The 24,833-nt window shown below is 35.5% G+C and overlaps 1 protein-coding gene across 2 annotated transcripts in view; it reads right to left on the bottom strand.

The window, feature by feature from the left end:
- Positions 1–20,784, bottom strand: part of LOC128205844 (adenylyl cyclase-associated protein 1-like) — a 62,223-nt gene extending 41,439 nt beyond the window's left edge. Inside the window, exons 1-3 of one of the 2 annotated variants that reach the window (XM_052907852.1) lie at positions 20,673–20,784; positions 10,201–10,414; positions 8,570–8,676 (exon numbers count right to left, since the gene is read on the bottom strand). In XM_052907852.1, the coding sequence (XP_052763812.1) occupies positions 8,570–8,676; positions 10,201–10,321 (228 nt within the window). In that variant the 5' untranslated portion in view covers positions 10,322–10,414; positions 20,673–20,784. Of the gene's footprint in view, positions 1–8,569; positions 8,677–10,200; positions 10,415–20,614; positions 20,636–20,672 lie in introns of those variants that run through there. The other variant, XM_052907853.1, reaches the window with a different exon arrangement.
- Between the last annotated feature and the right edge of the window lie 4,049 nt (positions 20,785–24,833).

The raw sequence follows: 24,833 nt of genomic DNA, 5'->3' as shown, positions 1-24,833 counted from the left end.
GAATCATCAAAGAAGATAGGCATATACGACAACACAATTCTGTGATTATTCCCTTCAGCTTGCAAAAACACGATATTTACAAGACCTGTATATGATCTTGCTATAACAGACCCCACATTGTAGTGTGTGTACACTATCATATATTTATTAACTATGATCAAGAATATGAGTGTCAAGAACTTCAATAGAAGACGCAGCACACTTGCACGATTAATGCAGTTTTAATGCTCAGTGTCGCCCAGAGTGGAGGTTATCTGGTTATTTCCATTTATCATTTAATTTTCCTCATTGATTTGGGTTAAATACGGTCTCTGAAATTGGTCATTAATTGATTTTTACAACTACTGTATATATCATGGAAAAATATTATCTTTTTTTTTATCAGACAGACATCATACAATTTTTATCAGACATTATTTATAATTGTAAAGTCAATGTAACTTGCTGAATTATTTAACTTATTTAACTGAAACTATTTAATTGCAATTCTGGACCCCATTTCTTGAAACTTCTTCAGGTAAACAGACTTTTAAGTAGCTTATTTGAATTAGCCGAAATACATCCATAAATTTAATTTTGATAAATGAAAAATGGTTAATGGTGAATATCAAAAATATATTTCTAATTATTGTAAAAAAAAACCCTGAAGAAGTAAATATTAAGCAAATTAAAGAAAAACAAAGATAGAAGGCTTCAATTATGTTATATGGGACTTTCGGAGTTTCAAGATATTGGCCGGGGCCTGATCAACTGCTTTTAAATCTTTCTTTTTATATGATCACAGTCATGATGATTAAAGCTCAAATGTTTTTCACATACTAAACTGGAGATAACAAATCCGACACCCCCAATATGAGAATTTTGGATGTCAGGTGACCCCATAATATTTTTGTATTAATTTTTCATACAAAAAGAACACAAACTAACACCAAAAATATTATATCATGTGAAGGTTTATTGGCCTTTAAAGATTGCAAAAAATGCCATTTTATGTCTGATTTCCGTCGAAATAAATAACTAAAACACAAACTACAATAACTTTATGTTGACTGTACTTATAGTCATCTATTTAACAGTAAGCAACACACTTTCAAATGATATCAAAATCCTATGGGGCCACCTAAGGCATCAAAATGCAAAATAAATGTACATCATCTGGACCCAATTTCTCGAAACTTCATTAGTCCCTTAAAACAGGATTAAGGTCATCTCACTATTATTGTTTCCCTATAATTTGTGTGATTTTTTTTTTAGAGAGATTTTAGACTTTAAATAGGAATGATGTTTATCTTAATAACACAATAAACAATTTTTCGTTTATCAAAATCAAATTTAAGTATGTATTTGGCTAAGTGAAATATTTAGCTACTTAAGCCTGTTAAATTTAAGATATTTCTTGAAATAGGGGCCAGGAGCTATCAGTATACTAGCACATTATTGGGTCTGATACTTGAAGTTATAGGGTGGATGCTCATCTGGGGCTGTGTTGTTTTAAGTCAAAAAGGGGCATTGTTATTGCCAGAGTTACGGCCCTTGCTACACAAGTATGTATTTGTCTCTGGCAACATGTGTACCAAGTTTCATTTGAATATCTTGAACTGTTTCGAGTTATGGCGAAGGCTTTTGTTATTGTACACTGCCTTACGCAAACTTAACAAGGCTGTCACATTAACTCTATCTTTTTTCTTCGAAAAACTGCCAGAAACTGCCAAGCTAAAAATCACATTAAATACACATTTCAACATAAACAATTTTCCAAGGCCATGAAATTTTTATTCAAACTTATTTAACAATTTTACAGTAAATCATGTCAATTTATATTTAATATAGTTGCAAATGCATAACAATTAAATAGATTATAAAATTATCCCTATCTGAACACAGATATAGAAATGAATATCTGCACAATTTTTTTCAAGATCTGTTATTTTCAGCTTTGAAGGTCAATGGATTTAATTGACTGTAAATCATGTTTTGTCCAATTTGTCAAAGATGTGTAAGGTACAAAGAAAATCTTGAATTACATGTGCGCTGTTGTATTACGTTAATGATTTACACAATTTTCTGCACTATTCCATTCAAATCTCAAATTTCGCTTTCGCAAAAAAAGAGCGAATAATTTTGAGAGTAATTTATGCAAATGAGATTGAATTGACAGCTGTCAAAAAGAGAAATTAATGCGTTTTCAATGAAATTACGTTTTAACAAATTGGGGCTTTTACTTATTTAAAATAAGAATTGACAGCTAGATAAAAAGCAATAAAACATCAACTCACAATAGCTTTAGTTTAAGATGACAACCAAGTAGAAAGTCATTATTATGAAATCGAGCAAGTAAAATACAATGGTCACAAAATGCCTTTACAATTATTCAGTCTGCGTAGGGTCATTGAATATGCTTTGTCCACGATTCTTTGTAGTTTAACAATGTATACAGTCACAAAAGACCGCCGCAATTTTTCTTTAAAGCGAAGTGTTAAGCATGCATAAAACATCTACGCGACAAAAGTGAAAGTTGGCGATCTATAAATTTACATTCATCATCATGACTATTAATTGCAATTAATTAATAAGCAAAAAGCGATTTTGTGAGCCATGAAATCCAATTATCTTGTAATTCCGATAATTTACTGCAGTGAATTTTCTTTATCAGATATATGGTCTAATTTCATAAATGCACTCGCAAATAATAAAACTTAATTTATAAACACAAAACCCATGAAAAGCAACGTTAAGATTTTAAGAGAATTCAATAAAATAAAATTATTTAAAAAAATCAACAAACCAAAGCCCTTTATCGTTAAATAGAAAATCCACATGTCATTATCATTTTTTTTATGAACTAAATTAATAAATCATACACATTTGTAGAATATGAAAATTTGCATGTCTGGAAATATATAGAAAACAAGAGTACTGCCAGGGGACACAAACACTCATCAGTTTTTTCTCAGTCATTGAAGGGGAATAACTCAACTTTTATCTAAGCCACAGTAACTGGCCTTAATAAATAATTTATTGACGAAAAAAAAAAAAAAAATACAAAAAAATCTGTTTCAAAACAGAAATTTGGAATTTCATTTTCACTTCTAGGAAAAAGAATATGTTTTATCAATGGAAATGCGGCCAAAGTTTGGTGCGAATTGGTCAGGATTATAGACACACAGACACATGACAAGTGAGTACATCATTTTTTTTCTATAAAATCAGACAAGCTAATGAGAAGCTTTATATTTTCAGGGATGAGATTGACCTATCAGCTGACAGGCTGAAATCCTTTTGGTGATGAGTTTTGGGACATATAAAGATAAAAGGGGGTGAAGCACCCTGATTCAGAAGCAACACTTCCTTTTTAGACCCCCTTCTGAGGGCTCTCCAGACTCGAGTGTAAACACTCACAATAAATAGAGTTACAACCAAAAGCAGTCTGATTTCTATGCACCCCAACCCCCCAAAACAATAAATAAACAAAAAAAACTTATCGCATACACCTTAATATACCAAACAAAAAAATATCACAATCGAATGCTTCACAGCTTATTCAACAGTTCTCTAATTTTGTATAAAACAATGACGGACAGCTACCATTTCAACTAATCTTATAACCCTTGAAATAACTTTCTGACTTAAATTTCTTTTGCAACCATAAATAGCAAAAACACAATTAGTGTCTAGACCTTCGTATTCGTCCGCTATGCTAATTACATATGCGATTTAATCTGAGTGAAAATTAAAACAAAAGGCATGTCTGAAACAATAGAGCGAACAATTCACTTTAATCAAGATTATCAGTGAACCTTAGCCTTTTTGAACCCAAGGCCAATCATAAAATAGTGTTTGTTTCCCATGAAAAATGTGTTGGGTTGAAAAAAGATTTTTAATTTCTTTAAACCTTTTTTCTGATATTAAAACTGCACTCTCACAGATTGACAGTTTTTACATTTAAAAAAAATGTCTTGGAATAAGCTTATTTTGGCAACAATGCCTTCATTTCAATCATGATAGATACTCACAATAGAACAGATGTTAATTGTTTGGAAAACTGCCCAAAAATCATTTCTCTTAAACCGTTAGTAGCCGTAGCCATTAAACATTAATTTTCGAACATAAATACTCAAGACAGTGATCTGCGATCTTCAGTCAGCAGTCTTAAATCACAAGTTTCCAGACATTTACGCACAGTTTGGCTCATTCCAAGACGAAAAATTAAAAAGTTGTCAAAACATTTATTCTGTGAGGGTGCAGCTTTAATTGATTGTTCTTTAGAATGAACCCATTTTTAAAGAAATATATCCAGTGGTAAGAAAATTTGCCAAAAAAATAGGGTCAAAGAGATTTTCATGGGTCAGTGAGTGGGGAAACAAACGTTATTTAATGACTGACCCTATGGATTGTAAATATTGAGTTCAAGCCCTAACATAGTTTAATGACCTTTATGATTTAACTATTCAATGGTTTTGAGTTAAGCTAATTACAGTAAAACATTCAGAAACGATCTGATAACCACACTCTTAATGTTAGAGTAGATAACTTAATTATTTTGAATCAAGGTACTAAGTACGAATATGCTTGTCATTTTATCGAGCCATTAGCTGTGACATTACCTTTCAGATGCTTGGTGACCCATATAATGTTGGTATCATTTTAAAGGGAAATGCTTGCTGATGTCTAATATGTAAAATAAATTACCAAAGAAACATTATGGATACAGTCATCGAAATTGGACTATTGTATGAACAAGCCCGAATTCTTATATTATTGCTTGGCAACAAATTTTTGAAAAAGCCCTGCTATATAAAATCCAGAATTTGAGCAAGCCCGGAAAGCATTTTACTAGTGTAGGGCTTGCGGGCTTGTGCTCATTTAGACCACAAATGATTGCAGTTAATAATTTTGTTCTTTATTCCTTCTGAAATCATAAAACCGGTGCAATATGTAGTCACCAGGGCCAGTATTCAATATAGTTCTTATCCTTATCCTTAGACATGCCTCAGTGATTCCATTCAGTTGATTGGTTAATTTATTTTACAGTCCAATCAAAAAGCTTAGATTTCACTCTTAAATTTAAGGTTGATCTAAAGCTTAAGATTGTAGATTTCCAGGCGTAACCTTGTTAAGGGCACAAACTGTGTTTCAATAAAACTATCATTCGAGGCTTAACCTTGTTTAGGGTGCAAACTGTGTTTCAATAAAACTATCATTCCAGGCTTAACCTTGTTTAGGGCATAACCTTGTTGAGGGCACAAACTGTGTTTCAATAAAACTATCATTCCAGGCGTAACCTTATTTTGGTTGCAAACTGTTTTTTAATAAAAAAATTGTTGAGGACATTTCCCGAATTTTTAATTGTAACTTTACATGTGAACCTGAGGACTCTTAAGCAAGCCAAGGTAAGATTTACGATTAAGATATCTTATTGAATCAAGGCACTGGCAGCCAAGATTCCAATACCTTCATCTTGACTAAAATCAAACTGAGCTTGTTTATTGAATAAGACCATAATTGATGGAGTACATAATCTGATTGAATTATTTAGTCATTAACAATTAATGAACATCATTTCTAAATTTAATCACATCTATCAATCTGAACCTTGCTTAAATACTTTTTCAAGATTATTAAAAAGACAGACGAACAGTCGAAGGGAAACCATAATATTCCCTAAAATTAATATTGGAGCAGTTTAAGGCCGCAATAAATTAATACTTAGTTTGGCGTTTACACACACAAAAAACATGTGACCTAAATTATTATTTAGCCTCTCCAAAGGTCATATTGTTGATTTTTAAAACAACAACGACCCCAACCACCTCCACCCCGTCCCCTCAAAATGTTTAATCATAAATGTCCGGTTCCGACGATTGGATTTTAGGAATGACAGAAGAAGTCTGTCACTCATTATTGAATGTGATGTGAATACTGTCAGTAATTTTTCACAATTGTAATTATTAGTATGCGGTGCAATAGTACAGTCAAAGCTGATTCACATTGTAATTTATACAAAATTTATTTTAAATGAGATTCTTATCGAGTTTTTGCGGCGTTTTGATCAAGATCCTTCAGAAACAGAAAACGGATTGGCAATAAATTCATTGTTTGGTAAAAAATGGGTCTTATACTATTAAGTTTACTGTACTGTTCCTTCATGACTCAGGGCTTCCCCCATTTGCGACAAAAGGTGACAACGATTATTTTGATATTTTCTAAAAATAACGTAAGCGGATGCACTCTTAGGTCTCCATGATCGAAATTCAGTCTGTGCCGTAAATCAAAGGTGTTGCTGTTGATATCCTATAGGGCACGACTAGATTAATCTATTGGGAATTTTATGGATATGGGGTAACAATGACATTCTTAAATGAATATGGCCTTCATAGCAGATGTGTTACAATTATTTACATGAGAAAAAGATGGCTAAGTTGACTTATCTTTGATGTCATAAAACAGCGAATTCAGTTGTATATGCGAGTTTATCAAGGTCTGCTTGCGTCCATAGGCTGCATTAAAATTTGTGTTATGGCATTGTTTTTAAATGCCATAAGTGACATGAGATAGAAGTGACAGCAATTCGCAATCAAATATTGGAATACTTGAAGAAACAGTTAAGATACAAGACATCCGGGTTTGATACCCTAACTCTTTGCGAAGAGACCTTTTGACATGCTCGGTGTAAAGCACTAATACACTGGGTACAACTTTCCAGGGTTGAACCAGTACACCATTTTCCCCAGCAAATTCCCAGCCTCAGGCAGAGAGCTGCTGGTACCATATTTTAGCGTCTTTCGTTTTGACACGACCAGGGTTTGAACCCCCAACCTTCTGCACCCGAAGCTAACGCTCTACCACTGAGCTATTGGCGGTAAACAGCAAAGTCAATTTACACATAGCAAAGTTATCACCCTCAAGGATGTCCCCTCTCTAATTGGGGATGTGTGAATGACAAACAATGTTTGTGTATTATAATTTCTACATATATTTTTTACAAAAATAACAAAAAGAATTCGGACCAAATTTTTTTAGATAATTGCTGGTATTGAAATCGATCCGGCGTGGTCAAAATCGGTTCAAACCAGAAAATTGTCAGTTTCTAGAAGCCCTGTTTCTGACCATGGGATCCCAGGTTCATATTGCTTGGGCTTGGTAAAGTGAGTTTGGTTTGTGGTAACAGCGCAACACAGATTGTGACTACATTCTCCCTTAACATCAGGGCTCTCGCGAGGGGGCGACTTGGGCGAAGTGGTCGCCTAAAATTCCCAGACTTCGCCCATTTGTATCATCAAAGCGACATTGACTTCGCCGAAATTATAACACATTGTAATACTGTCAATCAGCGAGTAAATATTTGGCCACTGTCCCATTAGTCAAGACATCGCAATTAGCCATTCATAAAATTTGGTAATCTCCTAATCCGATAATTGGGCGGTGTCATCCAATTACCAAAACATCGCGGTAGGCGGAGCTATTGAAAGTTAACCAATCAGAATGTACATTGAGAAGACCGTGATAAAATGATATACGTTCGTTAAAATGAGATAGAAAAGGTCACATAATTATAAAAAAATCGTGTGAAGCATTAATGAAGTTAAAAAGTAATTGATATATGTATTGAACAAACAATGCAAGACATTTTAGACATTGTTGCTTTAGAAGCAGACGGTCATAGCCATTTCGGGCCATCGGCAAGGTGGTGCTAAGAAAATCAATAACATGACGTATCACCAAATATATGATTGGTTTTAGTGAAATGTTCATGATAAAAAATTGATTTGTAAACACAAAAAGATATTATTTTTTTTTGCTTTATGTAGAGTTTTAATACTTACAGTATTTTTCTCCTGTTTACGATGTCAAAAAAAATCGGCGAGATCGCCATTTTGTCAGAACATTTTTCTGAGTTAATTTCTCAATCTCCCATTATGTATTGGTAAAGTTTTCATAAAGGACAGTGATTTAAATGTCATTTGGTTCTTAAATCTCAGCATATTTAAAATTATTTAGCCAGAGACAAGTAAATAACAGCATAGCTGAATGTGACATTCGTACCCTATCCCGAACGTACCAAAATAAGATTCTCCCCCTACTATATTGACAGTTAATTTATTAGTCATTTTGATTGTTTCAAATCCTTAGCTGTCTTGGTTTTTGTTTCATTTTAGATGCTATTTGGAGATAAACTATGTGACATTGACAAATACACTTTTGCTGAGCCAAAAATGATATGTATGATACACTATTTTATGAACATTTTAAATAGTTATAGCAATCAATTTGAATGTGAATATAAGCTGAGGTGTGTGGTATGGCATAGCTTTTGTATCAGGTGTTACGAAAAGTATCACTTCTCCCTAAAGTCTCCCCACTTCTCCCTAAATTGACTGAAGGGAGAAGTGACTTCTCCCAAAATTTTCAGCCTAGTAAGAGCCCTGAACATGCCACAATAGTGATTAAAATGATGTTCTAATAACTTGTTTCACAATCTTTGAAATAAATATGTTTAATCTATCAACATAAATCCTATATTTTTCAAAAGACTTTGAACAGTCTCCCTATGATCTATGAATTATCATACCTGTGTCTGCAAATCGCCACCAAGCTCGTTGCTAAGTTTGATGAACTCTGCGTACTTCCCACCAAGGATTTCGCTGTCATACGCCAAAACAGCCGGGCCATCCTCGGCTGAAATGAATATTATGGAAACATTTTGAAATTATATCGTAAGAGATTTTTCTTTCTCCTTATTCTACTTCTATAAGTGCAGATATCTTAGTTTTAATGACATATTATTTACACCTCAACTTCCATTCCTTAAATGAACTGCCTTTTGGCAATTGTGGTTATCATCTGATGAAAGCAACATCTTTGGATATGTTCAGACTGCGAATCACCGCATAACAATAAATATGGAAATTGTTTATCTTGTTATTGGTTGTATTGTGTCAGCAAGTCTTGTTTTAATTTTACATTTAAAAGTGATTTCAAGTGTAGTTGAGCTTTTGCCACGTTATTGTGGCGTCATTTGATAAACTGTTGCCGGTTACGGTCGGGTCATTCTATTTACAGAATAGGTGAGAAATGATAACTTAATTTTTCTTAAATGAAATATTTATTTAACAATTCTTGAATGAAATAATGAACTATTGGTGTAAATATAAGTAATGAATTTTGTGATGGATGTCATTATCAGGGAATATGAACCCAATTGGGCTTGTATGCATGGAATCCTTCGGACTCCACACACTTTAACCACCCCAACTGTGTTCACATCCCCATAATGAAATCCGGTTGGACAAATATTTGTCACAAAACATAGTTTAACTTCAACAGGGCCAAATTTCTCGAAAAATCTTAAGCTTAAAAGCTTAGGTATCTTCTTCCATTGAGCTAAATTTCATACAAAAACTTGAGTTTTCAAACAATAATGGTTAACCGTGATAATCTTAAAAATGTTATCATTTAATAGCCTAAAAACTCTTTAAAGGGAGGATGTTACACAATTTTTACCAAAATGAAAAAAAAATGTGCTTAGTTTGATCCTGTTTATAAGAGACTTAAGATTTTTTAAGAAACTGGTATTCATAAAGCATCTTAAGTCATTTCTTAACTTAAGGCGATTTCTTGATTAAGAAATTATATGAATACCGCGCCAGGGCCTGATCAATTCATGTTTGTGGGTTTCGTCAGTTATTTACCTCCAGTTTTCAAGCCAAACACTTGAGCCAGATGGCTTTGGTTTCATTCCAAGATCTGCAGCACACTGCCACAGTATTATTACACTATGACACATACAGAGGAACATCACAGAAGAAACTTATCTTATAACATCACTTATGAAAGAAAGATTGCAAACTGATATTTCACAAATGTATGGATGCAGCTGGTTTGTTTTTTACCAAAACTGTGGCCGAAATTCGGCTCCATTCATAATCCCAAATTTTATATTGTCTTGTTACAAATATGGGTCTCCAAATTCACAACCCAAAACAAATTCAACACTTTAACAAGTTAAAGTAGGACAGTTATGTTTAAATGTATTCTTATTCTCTTCACATCTATGATCTTTGAGGAGGCTCCACTTTGTATCTTTGTTTTAAATATACAATTGTAAATTAACAATTGTAGGCATTTCGTTGAAAATTTATTGCCCTTGACCTAATTCACAACAGGTGGAAAAAACAATGTGATAAATACTTAAGTACTCACCACCTGACCCTCCAGATCCTGCAGCTCCTCGAGGGCTAACCCCGGCAACCGCGAGGGACTCCAGCCTTGCAGCCACTGCTTCAAGACGGCTAACCGCCTGCTGCATCTCTTCCGCAGACATTACTTCCTCTTCCGCAAGTCGCCGCGCTCGAATACGCCGCTGAATCTCTGTAAACCTCTCGTCTGTCGTTGACAAGCGTTTGCTGGTGTCGTCCTGTAAAGAAGGGTCATTTAATGAGTTACTTGAGAAAAACTGCTCCCTGCTACGATTTATTTCCTCTCTTATACTGAGAGTACTACACATACTCATTTGAGACTGATACTTAGGGTTCTTTTCCTTATGTCCACCATTTTGCAATGAATTTGTCTCCCCTGTTGACTCTCCAGTCTGAGTCTGAGTTTTCTCCCCTGATTGATTCTCAGACTGGTTCTGAGCTTCTTTTTCTGCAGACCCATTACTTTGCGGTGCATTTTCTGTTACACCAGTCACAGTCACTGCAATAGGCCCCTTGACTGGCCCATAACTATCATCAATTATGTCCCCTTTTGAATCTTTATCAATTTCATTCTGCGGGACAACATTATCCCCTTCTTCATTCACTTCATAGTCAACACCTCGTTTACAGCACCACATTCTTACATCTAAATCGTTCCCCTTGTAACCTACTTCACAATATTCAATCACAACATGGCTGAAAGTGTTTCTAGGTTATTCTTCAATTTTCATTTTTCTGTGCCGCAAATATAGGATGGGCTTTCTCTCACTTAGTTCTTTTTTATTGCAAAATTGATTTTTCTTGATGAAATTATAGCTATTTATTCACCAAGGAAAGTTTGCTTTAATAAGCACTGTATTCCTGCAATGGTGTAACAACATGTTACATTGAGTATTTGCTTCAAACCTGAGCCTAATGGTAAAACCATTTTTTTTATCAATTTCTTTGTTGTTCATTACTTGACTTGATTAGAAACCCATGATCAACATATTTCAATACGGAGAATGATTCATGAACTGGTATGTTGTTCATAAAAATGCTGTTCCTCAGTTAATATGATGAGCCTGTATTGATAGATTTCAGAAATTTTGTACATCATGATTATTAACATGAGCGTTGCTCCACATGTAGGATCAGAAGCAAGATTGAGCGGCATACAAAATTTTCATATTGATTTAAGCAATCCAACCTTCAAAATTGTGAATTTGGATGCCTAGTGACTATCATTTAAAGGGCATTGTGTGCAGGAAAACAAACTGTAATGATTTTACTATAAATGTTACATTAAACATCCTTATGCAGTTGAAATGTAGAGCATATTTACTGTATAATGTACTTACATTAATTTATTTTATATACAAGCAAACAAATACCTTTCCAAAGATAGCTTTACTAAATGGGGTCACCATGTATCAACATAATAAAAGTTAATTAAGCAATGAGCTGAATACTTGTGCGTTAGATTCCTTAACGGCTCTAATAGGCTAGAGATTGCACAAAAAATTTTGGTTGCCTTTGACCATTACCCTTCACCCTCCCTCCAGTCCCTGGGGAAGCCCTGCCTCCAAATTAATTATTAACTAGTCTAGGGTATATTATAAGAAGCCTCCTCAGTAATTTTCCCAAATCAAGGGCCATAACTCGTGGATAAAATTAAATACAGCACCAAAGCTGACACCAATACTGTCGCACATTTATTCAGTGGCGCGAAAACCAGGCGAACAAAGTTGAGGAGGCTATGGGATGTTTATGTTTAGCACAGCTCATAAAAAAGCTGGTTTAGAAAGGTGCAAAATAGATTATCATCCCTTATCTGATAATGGTCCGAACACACCCTCACTGTAGGTGGACTTACTCACACTTTTTGCCAAAGTACAGCCTCAGCCAAGAGATTAACTATCCTAGTTAATTAGAAATCAATGTGTTTCCCTTACTTTAGAATAGCAGTTGTCTAAAAACGCGTGGTAGTTTGTACATGATTAGGTTTATGTGGGAACACATGGCGTCAAGAAAATGTCAGAAGACCAATGTTATGACTTTAAAACCTGAAATGTTTGTTAAATATTAAATTTAAGTATCGCCAGCCAAAAATCGAGCCCTTGCAACACAAATATTCACATTTGAGCATGTTGGGGAATACTTACAGCATTAAAATGATCAGTGAATGTTAGGAATGTTTTAGAACCGGCTTTAATGGCCTACAAACAAGAAATCTGAAGAACACTTACAAGTTTTCATTAATAAAATAAGCATTGTAATTTGTAGCTGTGTTTCCACACTTGAACAAGTAAATGAGATTTTCAAGGCAAAACTTATCAATAATGGAATCAGGTCTGCCTTTAACAAAGTGGTCAAAATTATATTTTGTCTAATGGGATGGCAGTAATTTTCATATCTCCCATACATTTATTTTGGTAAATCAGCATTCAGTCATAATTTATTTTAATCAGGTGAATAAGTAGATTTAAACTGAGGCTGGGCTAGTATACAAAATATAATCTTGACCACTTAGCTGGTTAAAGGACTATTATTAGTATGCATTAACCAGAATAAAATGGTCATGCAACATGCATCACATTAAACCCTTGATTTTGGTAAATACATACTAAAATACCCTTTAACTGTCTTAAGAAAGGAGTAACATCAGCTGTGCATGTTTATGCATTATATTATTGTTATTTAATTATTACTTTATTGTTGTATTTTCGTATAATTTATCATATCTTTTAATAGATCAAACACATATCACAGCTTGCACTATTAAACATCACGGTGAAACCGGTTTGCCACGCATGACTCAAGGTATAAGCAAATACTCAATGTACAATCTTACAAACTACACCAAGGTCAAGGTCACTTCTATATCCTATGTTGACTTTCACTTCCTCCTTAGGTAACCACCACTCACAACACAATACCACAGCAGGAAAATCCCACTTCAGATCACTTTCAATTCATCACTTCACTTTAAACAATCAAGCAGTCCAGCTACTATCATTCATTGCAGCGATTATAACATCCAAATTATAACATCCAGATCGAAAACGAAATTTCACCCCTTAGCTCATGGATATGTACAAATTTCAGATTTCGAAAATTTTGTAACCCACAAATTTGCATCAAGAGGGCAATGACATATTGTTAGGATGTAAATGTGTATCCAATATGTGAGATAGTTTTCCATGTGCAGACAAGCACTGAGCTGTGAGAAAATGTCCCTTATACCTGCGGAGGGCCTATCAGTTAAATGTGAGGCTTATCAACTGAATGCTTCTGATGGCTGTTATACATAAACTCTGCCTGGGAGGGTTTTCTTGTGAGCAGGGCTTGAAACACTGGGTGTTTTTGTGTAGTATTTTATATTGATCAGATAAGCCCTGTGTTGCTTGATCAATATTAACAGCTTTCAACATATTTTGGGATGTGTTTTTTGTTTGTAAAGATGCCAGTTTGCATGCACTGGTTATCATGACCCTTCCAGATACTATACATTGATTAAACATCATTAATCCAAACACTGTTGATTAGAAATTAGAAATAATCGCCATTTCGAAATTATTTTTCTGTCCTTATTTAATTTCTTCTTTGTTAATTTAAATATTTTATCAATAATCCAAAGTCACTATTTCGAAATTATTGAAATACCGAAGTTAAAATTACAGTCCCCAATTTATCAATCCGAGTTGGGGGAATTGAAGCTTTATTGGCAGACGAAATTAAGATTCAAATGGTAGTAAATTTCACCAAGAAAAAAACAAGGCCAAGCAACAACAGAGTAACAACACCATGGCAATATGCATGGACACCTTCCTTTATCAACAAACACATACCCTAGTTTAATAAACACTGGACCACCAAAAGAGAACTAAATTTTAATGAAGACGGTCTTCATTTGCATAACTAAACATTGAAAGGAATGTACAATAGCGTGACATTGAAATGTACTTTATATGAGCCACGCTTCTGACAATGCAATTCAGATTATCCATATTACCCATTATTTCTGTGTAAGATATATTCTGCAAATGAATCCAAGCATCAGTTTTGTCCAAAGAAACTGCACTTGACTAATAAACCTCCTAATTCAATTAATTTTGTGAGTTATACAGCTGAAGGGTTCCCTAGTCTATTGTATGGCATATAATATGAACCACAGTGGGTTATGAAGTCATTAAAGGGTTCCCTAGTCTACTGTGTAGCATATTATATGAACCACAGTGGGTTATGATGTCATTAAAGGGTTCCCTAGTCTATTGTATGGCATATAATATGAACCACAGTGGGTTATGAAGTCATTAAAGGGTTCCCTAGTCTACTGTATAGCATATTATATGAACCACAGTGGGTTATGATGTCATTAAAGGGTTCCCTAGTCTATTGTATGGCATATTATATGAACCACAGTGGGTTATGATGTCATTAAAGGATTCCCTAGTCTATTGTATGGCATATTATATGAACCACAGTGGGTTATGATGTCATTAAAGGGTTCCCTAGTCTACTGTATAGCATATTATATGAACCACAGTGGGTTATGATGTCATTAAAGGGTTCCCTAGTCTATTGTATGGCATATTATATGAACCACAGTGGGTTATGATGTCATTAAAGGGTTCCCTAGTCTATTGTATGGCATATTATATGAACCACAGTGGGTTATGATGTCACTAAAGGGTTCCCTAGTCTATTGTATGGCATATTATATGAACCACAGTGGGTTATGATGTCATTAAAGGGTTCCCTAGTCTATTGTATGGCATATAATATGAACCACAATGGGTTATGATGTCACTAAAGGGTTCCCTAGTCTACTGTATGGCATATTATAAGAACCACAGTGGGTTATGATGTCACTAAAGGGTTCCCTAGTCTACTGTATAGCATATTATATGAACCACAGTGGGTTATGATGTCATTAAAGGGTTCCCTAGTCTATTGTATGGCATATTATATGAACCACAGTGGGTTATGATGTCATTAAAGGATTCCCTAGTCTATTGTATGGCATATTATATGAACCACAGTGGGTTATGATGTCATTAAAGGGTTCCCTAGTCTATTGTATGGCATATTATATGAACCACAGTGGGTTATGATGTCACTAAAGGGTTCCCTAGTCTATTGTATGGCATATTATATGAACCACAGTGGGTTATGATGTCATTAAAGGGTTCCCTAGTCTACTGTATAGCATATTATATGAACCACAGTGGGTTATGATGTCATTAAAGGGTTCCCTAGTCTATTGTATGGCATATTATATGAACCACAGTGGGTTATGATGTCATTAAAGGGTTTCCTAGTCTATTGTATGGCATATTATATGAACCGCAGTGAACCGCAGTGGGTTATGATGTCATTAAAGGGTTCCCTAGTCTACTGCATAGCATTTTATATGAACCACAGTGGGTTATGATGTCATTAAAGGGTTCCCTAGTCTATTGTATGGCATATTATATGAACCACAGTGGGTTATGATGTCACTAAAGGGTTCCCTAGTCTATTGTATGGCATATTATATGAACCACAGTGGGTTATGATGTCATTAAAGGGTTCCCTAGTCTATTGTATGGCATATAATATGAACCACAATGGGTTATGATGTCACTAAAGGGTTCCCTAGTCTACTGTATGGCATATTATATGAACCACAGTGGGTTATGATGTCATTAAAGGGTTCCCTAGTCTATTGTATAGCATATTATATGAACCACAGTGGGTTATGACGTCATTAAAGGGTTCCCTAGTCTATTGTATAGCATATAATATGAACCGCAGTGGGTTATGACGTCATTAAAGGGTTCCCTAGTCTACTGCATAGCATATTATATGAACCGCAGTGGGTTATGACGTCATTAAAGGGTTCCCTAGTCTACTGTATAGCATATTATATGAACCACAGTGGGTTATGACGTCATTAAAGGGTTCCCTAGTCTATTGTATAGCATATTATATGAACCACAGTGGGTTATGACGTCATTAAAGGGTTCCCTAGTCTACTGTATAGCATATTATATGAACCACAGTGGGTTATGAAGTCATTAAAGGGTTCCCTAGTCTATTGTATAGCATATTATATGAACCACAGTGGGTTATGAAGCCATTAAAGGGTTCCCTAGTCTATTGTATAGCATATTATATGAACCACAGTGGGTTATGAAGCCATTAAAGGGTTCCCTAGTCTATTGTATAGCATATTATATGAACCACAAATTATACATACCGCTTCACAGTTATAGTTCTAGTATTATAATAAAGTATGTTTAATTCAATGTGTTCTATTTGCAGGTTGTCTGTTTTACAGATTCTTCTCAGACGAGGATGATACGGAAGATGTTGATAAGGGCTTCGATGAAGTTTATGACATGAAACTGTCATAAAAGCATGTCAATGTATTGTGTTCATGCGAGAATAAAAGAATATAAAAACTGTAAAATTCATTATATTAATAAAAAACTTGATCAGTATGATCATTTTATATGGCCTGTAAATCATAGTTTTGGCATGGGAAATTGTGTCAGTGATAGAACTGAAAGGCTTGTCGTCTAGCTGTAAAACCTAGTGCTCTACATAGCGATGGGTATTAATTCGACAGCCAGGTTACATCATTTACTTTTATTATTTCATTAAAAAAACGCAGGAATCTTGTTTGTTCATGGAAATTTATGTAAAGTGTAGTAATTTTTGTTTCTTTATTTCTATTGATGGATTTATAAAAGGAAGTGCAAAGTTGATTAAATGAAAATGAAGAAAAAAACACATTGGATATCAAAAATACAAGGACGTACGTTTATAACATAGTGACTAATAAACACAAATTATACATCCATCAGGCCTGCAGACTGGCAGGTTTTGCATATACTGCAAGTTTTTTGTTAATATGTCTCAGGTGCCATGCGTGTGATTTATTGAACTGATTTGGCATCGTAAAAAAGATTGATGACAACTAAACAACACACAAAACAAGAACTGTCACATGCATGTGACCCACTCCCCCCCCCCCCTCCAACAAGGCTTCATTGGGCCAAAAAAAGAAGAAGTTTGGTTCGGGTTACCTGACCCTACCTACGAAAATGGGGCCGACCCAACTGTTTATAAAGTCAGTTGTGATTTTTTTTTTTTAATGTGTGTTTTAATATGCAGTATAAAGCCTTAAACGCTTAATACAGAAGACTACTTTAACACCATTCTCCAATGATAAAACATTCTTATATATAGCCTTATAAACAAAAACAAAAAAAAGTCTACCTACCCTACCTGTTTTTGGAAAGGATGTAACCCTAGAACCATACCATTTTTTTTGGCCTTGGGGAGATATTAGTATTTGGGCCTCTAATAGAAAGATAAACAGGGCTTCCATTAAGAATTTGAAACTGGAAGTATAAACTTCCTGTCCATCAATTTTGGAAGTTTTTCACTGAAATGTGGAAGTTTAAGCCTGCCGAACACAATATCTTTTTCCACTATTTTTCATCTAGTGTATAAAAAATCAAATTATTTGCAAATTTAACTTACCAAATTCACTACTTATATTATAATAATTCATTTCTTGATATTTGAAACTTCCAAGCTTACAACATTGGAAGTTTTCTTCAAAATTATGGAAGTTTTTGTACTTCTAACCAATCAATTTTGGAAGTTTTAACCCATTTCTAGGAAGTAATATACTTCCTTTAACGGAAGCCCTGGATAAAATTGAGTACTATACATCTTTAATGATGACCTTCCCATGAAGTCGAAAAATATTGATTGTTAACTTTAAAAAAAGAAAAAAGTATGAACACAAAGATGGAGTGAATGTCAACTCGTGGACATTGTATACATTACATTGTGATTGTTGGGCATTATTGAACATGAATCTACATTGTATGTGAAAACTTAACATAATGTTAGAGAAAGTTTTGCCAGGATTAAAAAAAAAAATTAAATAAAAACCTAGAACAGGAAAAATGGTACGTTTTTTTTTAAGAGGATGAAGAAACAAACAAAAAATTCAGCTCAATGTAATTATGACCTTGACCTTTGACTGACTCACCTTATATCAAAAGGGTTAATATGCCGGTCATGACCAACTGGCCTACAAAGTTTGAGCTCCCTGTGCCTAGGTGTTTTTAACTCATTGGGGATGGATGGATGGACAGACTGACAGACATACCACATGGGTGAAAGTTGGAAAACTTGAGAATCCTGAAAATTTAGCTGGGGGCCTGCCAAAGACACTGACTTATTATCATGCAGAAAATGCATGATTTTCTGTAAACAGCTTTTGTTCATGGATATACCCTAAACATGTCTTTTTTACCACCCCCGCCATACTTAAACTGTTTAGCACAACATTCACAATATGCAGATCCCGCAATGTCTGGGTTTTTTTTAACCAAATCCCCCATTTCTCACCATTAGTGTCACATTCAGATAGCCATGCCCATCTCCATTTGTTAGTTTGTTTACTTTCTTAGTCCTTAGTGTTGTACGCTGGGAGTTGAAACTTCATTTTCAATATTTTTTGCAACGATCTTTTATCACAAGAATACTGTTGTTGTTTTTTGAAAGAATCACCTAACCGCCAAAAGACAAGCTATTTTATTGGACCACAGCGTACAGCGAGCCAATCAGAATTGTTGTATTACAGTATATCGTAATTCACCGCTACCTAGGCGTTTAAAAAGCGTCTGCAATGTCTTGATGATCGTAAACATTCCTGATTGGGAGCGATTGGCTCTCCCGTTCGGAACTTATTGGTGGAAACGGTCGAAACCAGCTAGTCTCTTTACGGCCATAGCCGAACGCGCTCCGGGCTATCTTCGTAAAAACCCGTAAGCGAGCACCTTGCAATGACGAATCGTTACTAAAAATAAATCGCAAAACAGATCAAGTCACTGGAATTTACTTTCGTTTTTGTTTCAACAATTTGAAAGTCGAAGTCAGGGTAGAGGTAGGCCTATACCCCCTACCCCCCTCTGAAATCTCAACGGATTTACACGGTTAGGAAAAGTGATCCCTGAGGACATCAAAAATCTGGAACTTCCAGAGCAGTCCATAAAACTTTCACCCATGCATACCAACTTTTCTTGTTTATGTGTTTATTCTTTTTTTAAAAATAGTCCTTTATATTTGAACATTAATTTGTTTTTTCAATAGAAAACATAACCAAATAAACTCCTAGCCCTTGTGGACAGCCTCACCCCCACCCACCCCACCAAGAAGAAAACTTATGTTGCTTGGACACACCCCTTAACACCCCAAGGTAGCCCGGATGCACATATGGTTGCCATAAGAGGGCATAGAAGCACTAGTTGCCATTTTATTTCTTTCTTTTCGAAGGGTGTTGGTGGGGGGCGGGTTACATCATAGTGTTCACTAAGACCTGGCAACCAGCCGAAATGGTCTGTTCAAATGGCAATCTGGCCGTTTCAAATTTGGTTAAAAAAAAGTGAAATTTAAGTAGAAGAAGTAGCTTGTCATTACTATTTGTGGCGGTTCAACCAAAAGTTATTGAGAACAACTACCAAAAAACTTATACAGTACTTTAGTATCATACATAAAAAACAGGACTAGGCCCTATGTCAAGACGAAAGCTTGATTTTCAGATTTGCAAGCCTTATTCTACAGCAATGTGATAAAAAAACGTCAGATTCTCATAGTGATTTTGTTAAGTCTACCCTTTTAAAATCTGGTGAATTGGTAATCCAATGTACTGCATCTCTTTTTTTTCTTGTATGCAAAAACATGGAGTCTTGATTCTGAGCAAAAAGAAACACATTCCTTACAGCAATAACTCCCTTTTTCTTTTTCATTTTTAAATATTAATAACTTATGTTTTTTAAATGCTTAGAATACCAAAAAAAAGTTATTTCTAATGTGTTCTGAATGAATCCAATATTAATTAAATGCAGTATGTTCAGTATGTACTTCATCAAACTGTGAAGAATGTTAAATAGGAAATTTATCAAAATGTGCAGAATGTAACCCAAAATAAATGTAAACATACACTTCCTTATTATTTTTTTAGTTCAGGTATTGAAATACTGTTAACAGTAAGTATGCAAACACATTCCTTATTGATTTGAATTTAATTGAGTTGTCATTTTTATAACATATAGCAAACTGATTCACGAATGAGTCATACACATTAGGTCGCGAAAATGTATGACGCGATAACAAACCCCTTTGCTGAGAATAGTAAAGCATTAATTTAGCAAACATAAGGTAAATCTAACGCAATATGTTTCGCGTACGAGTTAGCAATACAACTCATGGGAAACAATGGAACTATAGGCCCTATTTTCTGGAATATTCGTACCAGTGACAAAATGTAGGAAGTAGCTCGAACAATGAATTGCGGTAATTTTCATCGAATTAAGCGTACAAATGAGTGTGACATGCATGTAATATGAAGCATAAACATTGGTGTTTACCTGAAATTTAGTCAATTGAACGGAAGCGTGTATATTTCGTGAATAATATATAATTTACCTTGAGTTACGCCTCACTTCCGCGTTTGCATAGAAAACGGAAATTAAAAGCCGATCCCAGCATGCCGTGCAAAAATTTAGTACTCATTCTTTGTCACGCTGCACGTTTTTCGTACCTTTTTTTTTTCGTTTGAGGATTTTGCTCATAAAAACTTTTTAGTTCTTTTCGATAATGATACCAGCGTTCGAGGAAAAAATGAAAAGAAAGTGTCTTCCGCATTCACTCAGTGCTTTTATTGAATTTTTCATTAATTAATTAATTAATTCATTCATTCATTCATTCATCCACCCTTTTTTTCATTCATCCATGCAAAAAAAAATTGATTAATTAAATGATTGTTGTGTTCTATCACTCACTCGCTCGCTCGCTCGCTCACTCACTCACTCACTCACTCACTCACTCACGCACTCACGCACTCACGCACTCACTCACGCACGCACGCACGCACTCACTCACTCACTCACTCACTCACTCACTCACTCACTCACTCACTCACTCACTCACTCACTCACTCACTCACTCACTCATTATTCAATTTAGTTATTAATCTATATATTTAATTACTGTTAAGATGTTTGATTGATTGATTGATTGATTGATTGATTGATTGATTGATCGACCGATTGATTCATTGATTGATTGATTCATTGATTGATTGATTGAAGGCCGACCTGTTCAACGATTCTTCTGAAGTGTAAACTCGATTCCTAATGCAATGGTATAAATATTGTTTGTAGCTTTTAAACATCATGAACATTTTTCCATTGTTTGAAAACACACCACACACGAACTAGAACAAAGGTCGGAATCAGTCCTCTCAAGTTAACCAGTTAAGTTTACCGAGGTAGGTGATTATTAAATTGATATAGTGTGGAATAATTCATATCTGAACGAATTATTTCATTCAAGTTATATAAAGAATATGCTAGTATTCATTGTGAGGCCCTAATAGATGTTCATATATTTCGACTTGGTGTTCTGTTACTGGATATAAATATTCCCGTATGATAACTTATTCAATTAGCTGCTGGTTTTTATGATATATATTCAGTGAAAGTATCAATTTACATTTACATTCGTTTATATTCATTTTTTTTTTAATAAGAGTTATTTATGTCTTTTATCGTAAGCATTGTTTTATAAAGTTGATATCGAGCCGAATTGATAGAAAATAGAATTCAACGGAATTTAAAACACATAAAAAGACATAAAAAACGTTTCTTCGAAAACCTTTTTTTTTTTTTGGAACCTAGACTTTTGTGGTCTCGTGGATTGGGGGACAAGCTTCTAGATAAACCGTCCGCTTAAACCAACATTTTTTGTCAAAAAAATGTATGCGTCAAATGATTACTGAGTATTAAGAATTATGATCTATTCATGCATTCAAAAAACGTTTCTGCAAAAAAAAACAAACTATTCAGCGGTTTCATAAAGCGGGATCTTCTATCACAAAAAGCCTTATTCAAGGAAAATCATTATAACACTTGAGCATAATTAAAGAATTGGCGGGCCTTTATGAATAAAATATTGGCGATGAATATTGATAATTTCGATGATATCTTGTCAGAAAGAGGTCCCCTGTTGTTTCAGCCTTGGCATAAATTTATAATGAATAAGAAAAATGCTGTTTAATGCCTTGCGTGAATGCTAAATTATTCATAAGATTGTGTGTATATGACTTATGAAATTTTCAAAGAAGTTCTTTAGCGTCTTTAGATTACATGGAACTTTCGTTTGTTTGAGCTTTAAATCAATGAAAATGAACTGAAAACGTGCCGTAAAGAGTTATTTAAGGTATTTTAACAACAAAAATCCACATCAAATTGCTCAACTTGTTTTACATGGAGATAAAAACAACCGTGTTGCAGTGGTGATCGACAACTACTAGTAGTTGTTGCCTTTGGAATTAAATTGTGATAAGATATGGACGATTTACGGATACAACTGCAGATTGAGGGTGACATGAGTTAATTGGCGTCCGGTATTAGTGAGACTTTAGAAGTAATTCAAACTAAAACCAGACCTTAGCCATGTTCACTGATAACACTCAATTAAGGCGCACACTTTTCAGCATAAGAATCCAGCTATGAATATGTTTAAGTCCACAAAAAGACGCAATCACACTAACTAAACAGTGATTATATTTGTAAGTCAAATAAATGGAACCTATTGCTGTATTTACTTTGTGGACATAAACAAGAGTTGAGCTCAACGCATACTGCATAATGAGTTGGGCCACGATCTTCAACAGACGACCGAAGTCTTCACCAAACAACCCGCCACGTGCACCTGCAAAGATGACGCCGAAGGGGCAACCGGAACCGATAGACGCCAACTTTCTGGTTATGGGAAGCCATATTGAACGTGTAACTTCTGGAGATTCGGATTCCCCAAAGAACCGGAAGTCAGGGGACCATGTGACAATAAAACAAGTAGCTAAGCACGTGGAAATAGACAAGGAGGTCAAGGTCAGACCTCACACGGCGCACGTGGATAAACACGTGCTAGAGTCACTAAAGCGTTCCCCGAGTGTTGACAGTTCTTTCTATGACAAGTTTGAGCGGTTGGATAGAGATTCCGTTATCGGTGACATGGCGTATAAGGAGAAACATGGACGGATAAAGTCAGCGAAACAAAGACCGACTTCCGGTCGTGCGAGGTCAAAAAGTAGATCGACAAAAGACCGGAAGCGGTCGAGTAGCGTGACGTCAGGTTCCGGTTTCTCAAGAAAACCAGCCTTGCACACAACTACCGGTAGCTTCTTTGAAACGGCAATGTCGTTCGATGATGAAACGAAACAGAATACCATGAGTAACGCTGTGAGGAAGATAAGCCCAAGAACTGTGCTAGGCTTAAACCGAAAAGCTCAAAACACGCAAAACGCGAAGGTTGAGAGCAGACGGCGTCCAAGATCGGGAAGGAAGGGCCGAGAAAGAAGTCCTTCGTGTAAGCGGAGTGAACGAAGCAACAGCGTAAGTAACCGGTCAGTAGGGAGCGGAAGTGCGTGTTCAAGCCGTGTAAGCAGGAACGACCTGAAGCAGACGCGGCGGCAGCGTCCGCGCAAAAGCCGGAGCCGAACAAGGCGGATCAATCCACGTCCGAGACAAACTGCTAAAGAAAATAGTTCCAAAGTAAGTAGTCCTGAAAGAAATGCTAGCTCTGTTCGCTCTGTCAGTAGAGCGAGTACAAAACCCGGACTTATTTCCGATGAAGTAAGACAAAGACTCGTGATTAACACCATAAATAAATTACCTCCTAATGAACACCTCAGTGTACCGTTAAAGGTATCTCACGACGTAGAAACAGGGAGTTTCGCGTACAGTTACTGCCATCCTGCCCTCAGAATGGACAGAAAAATACGTGCACCGGTACGTCGACATGTGGCTAAACAGAATCACGTGCCCGGAGCTCCTCCTCCCGGTCTGGCGGCCATTGACGCCGTACGAATGGCAAACGAGACAGTAGCTGCAAAAGCGGAGAACATCCGTCAAATGCACGAAATAGACCGAATGATGTACCCCGAGAACCGGAAGCAGCCGCCATCGAGCATCCCCCGGCTGCGGATGGTGGTGGCTCCGACGGCAACACCTCTTGCGTCCATGGTGCGTGCGTCGAGCGCTAAAATGCTCATGCGCCATCAATATCATACAACCGTCTGACATAACGTATTATTCTAAACAAACAAACCAAACGCATCTTACTTCAATCAAAAATGAATGAATGGCACAAACTATGGCTGTCACCCGAGCATCCGGTCGGAGACTCCGGCAGAAGTAACGAATCCTCGTGTAGTGTAAACGGAATGCATAATGTTGGTTCCGACGATGACGACGAATTCCTTGTATTTGATTTTTTGTTATACAACCATTGAGAAACAAGTCATTAAAAGAGATATTATCATATTAATCCACCTCGTTGGCACGATGAAACCGGAACTTACTGAGAAACCCCACTAAGTGACAACAAACTACACTTACATATACGCCCAGGGCGGGAATTCAAATCCGGCAATGATCGGCGAGAAGAGAGTGAATGATATAATGTTGCTATATTAAGTTATCTTACTCAAAAATGTTGTTTTAGACTATTTGATTTGTTAATTGGTATTAATTGCAATAATGGAAAGAGCATTGCATTCATCTTGTCATCACATGCACATTA

The sequence above is a fragment of the Mya arenaria genome, chromosome 10, assembly GCF_026914265.1.
Source record: "Mya arenaria isolate MELC-2E11 chromosome 10, ASM2691426v1".
In the NCBI taxonomy this organism is placed as follows: domain Eukaryota; kingdom Metazoa; phylum Mollusca; class Bivalvia; order Myida; family Myidae; genus Mya; species Mya arenaria.
The sequence above is the reverse complement of the archived record's forward strand: the minus strand, read 5'-3'. Positions and strand labels throughout refer to the sequence as shown.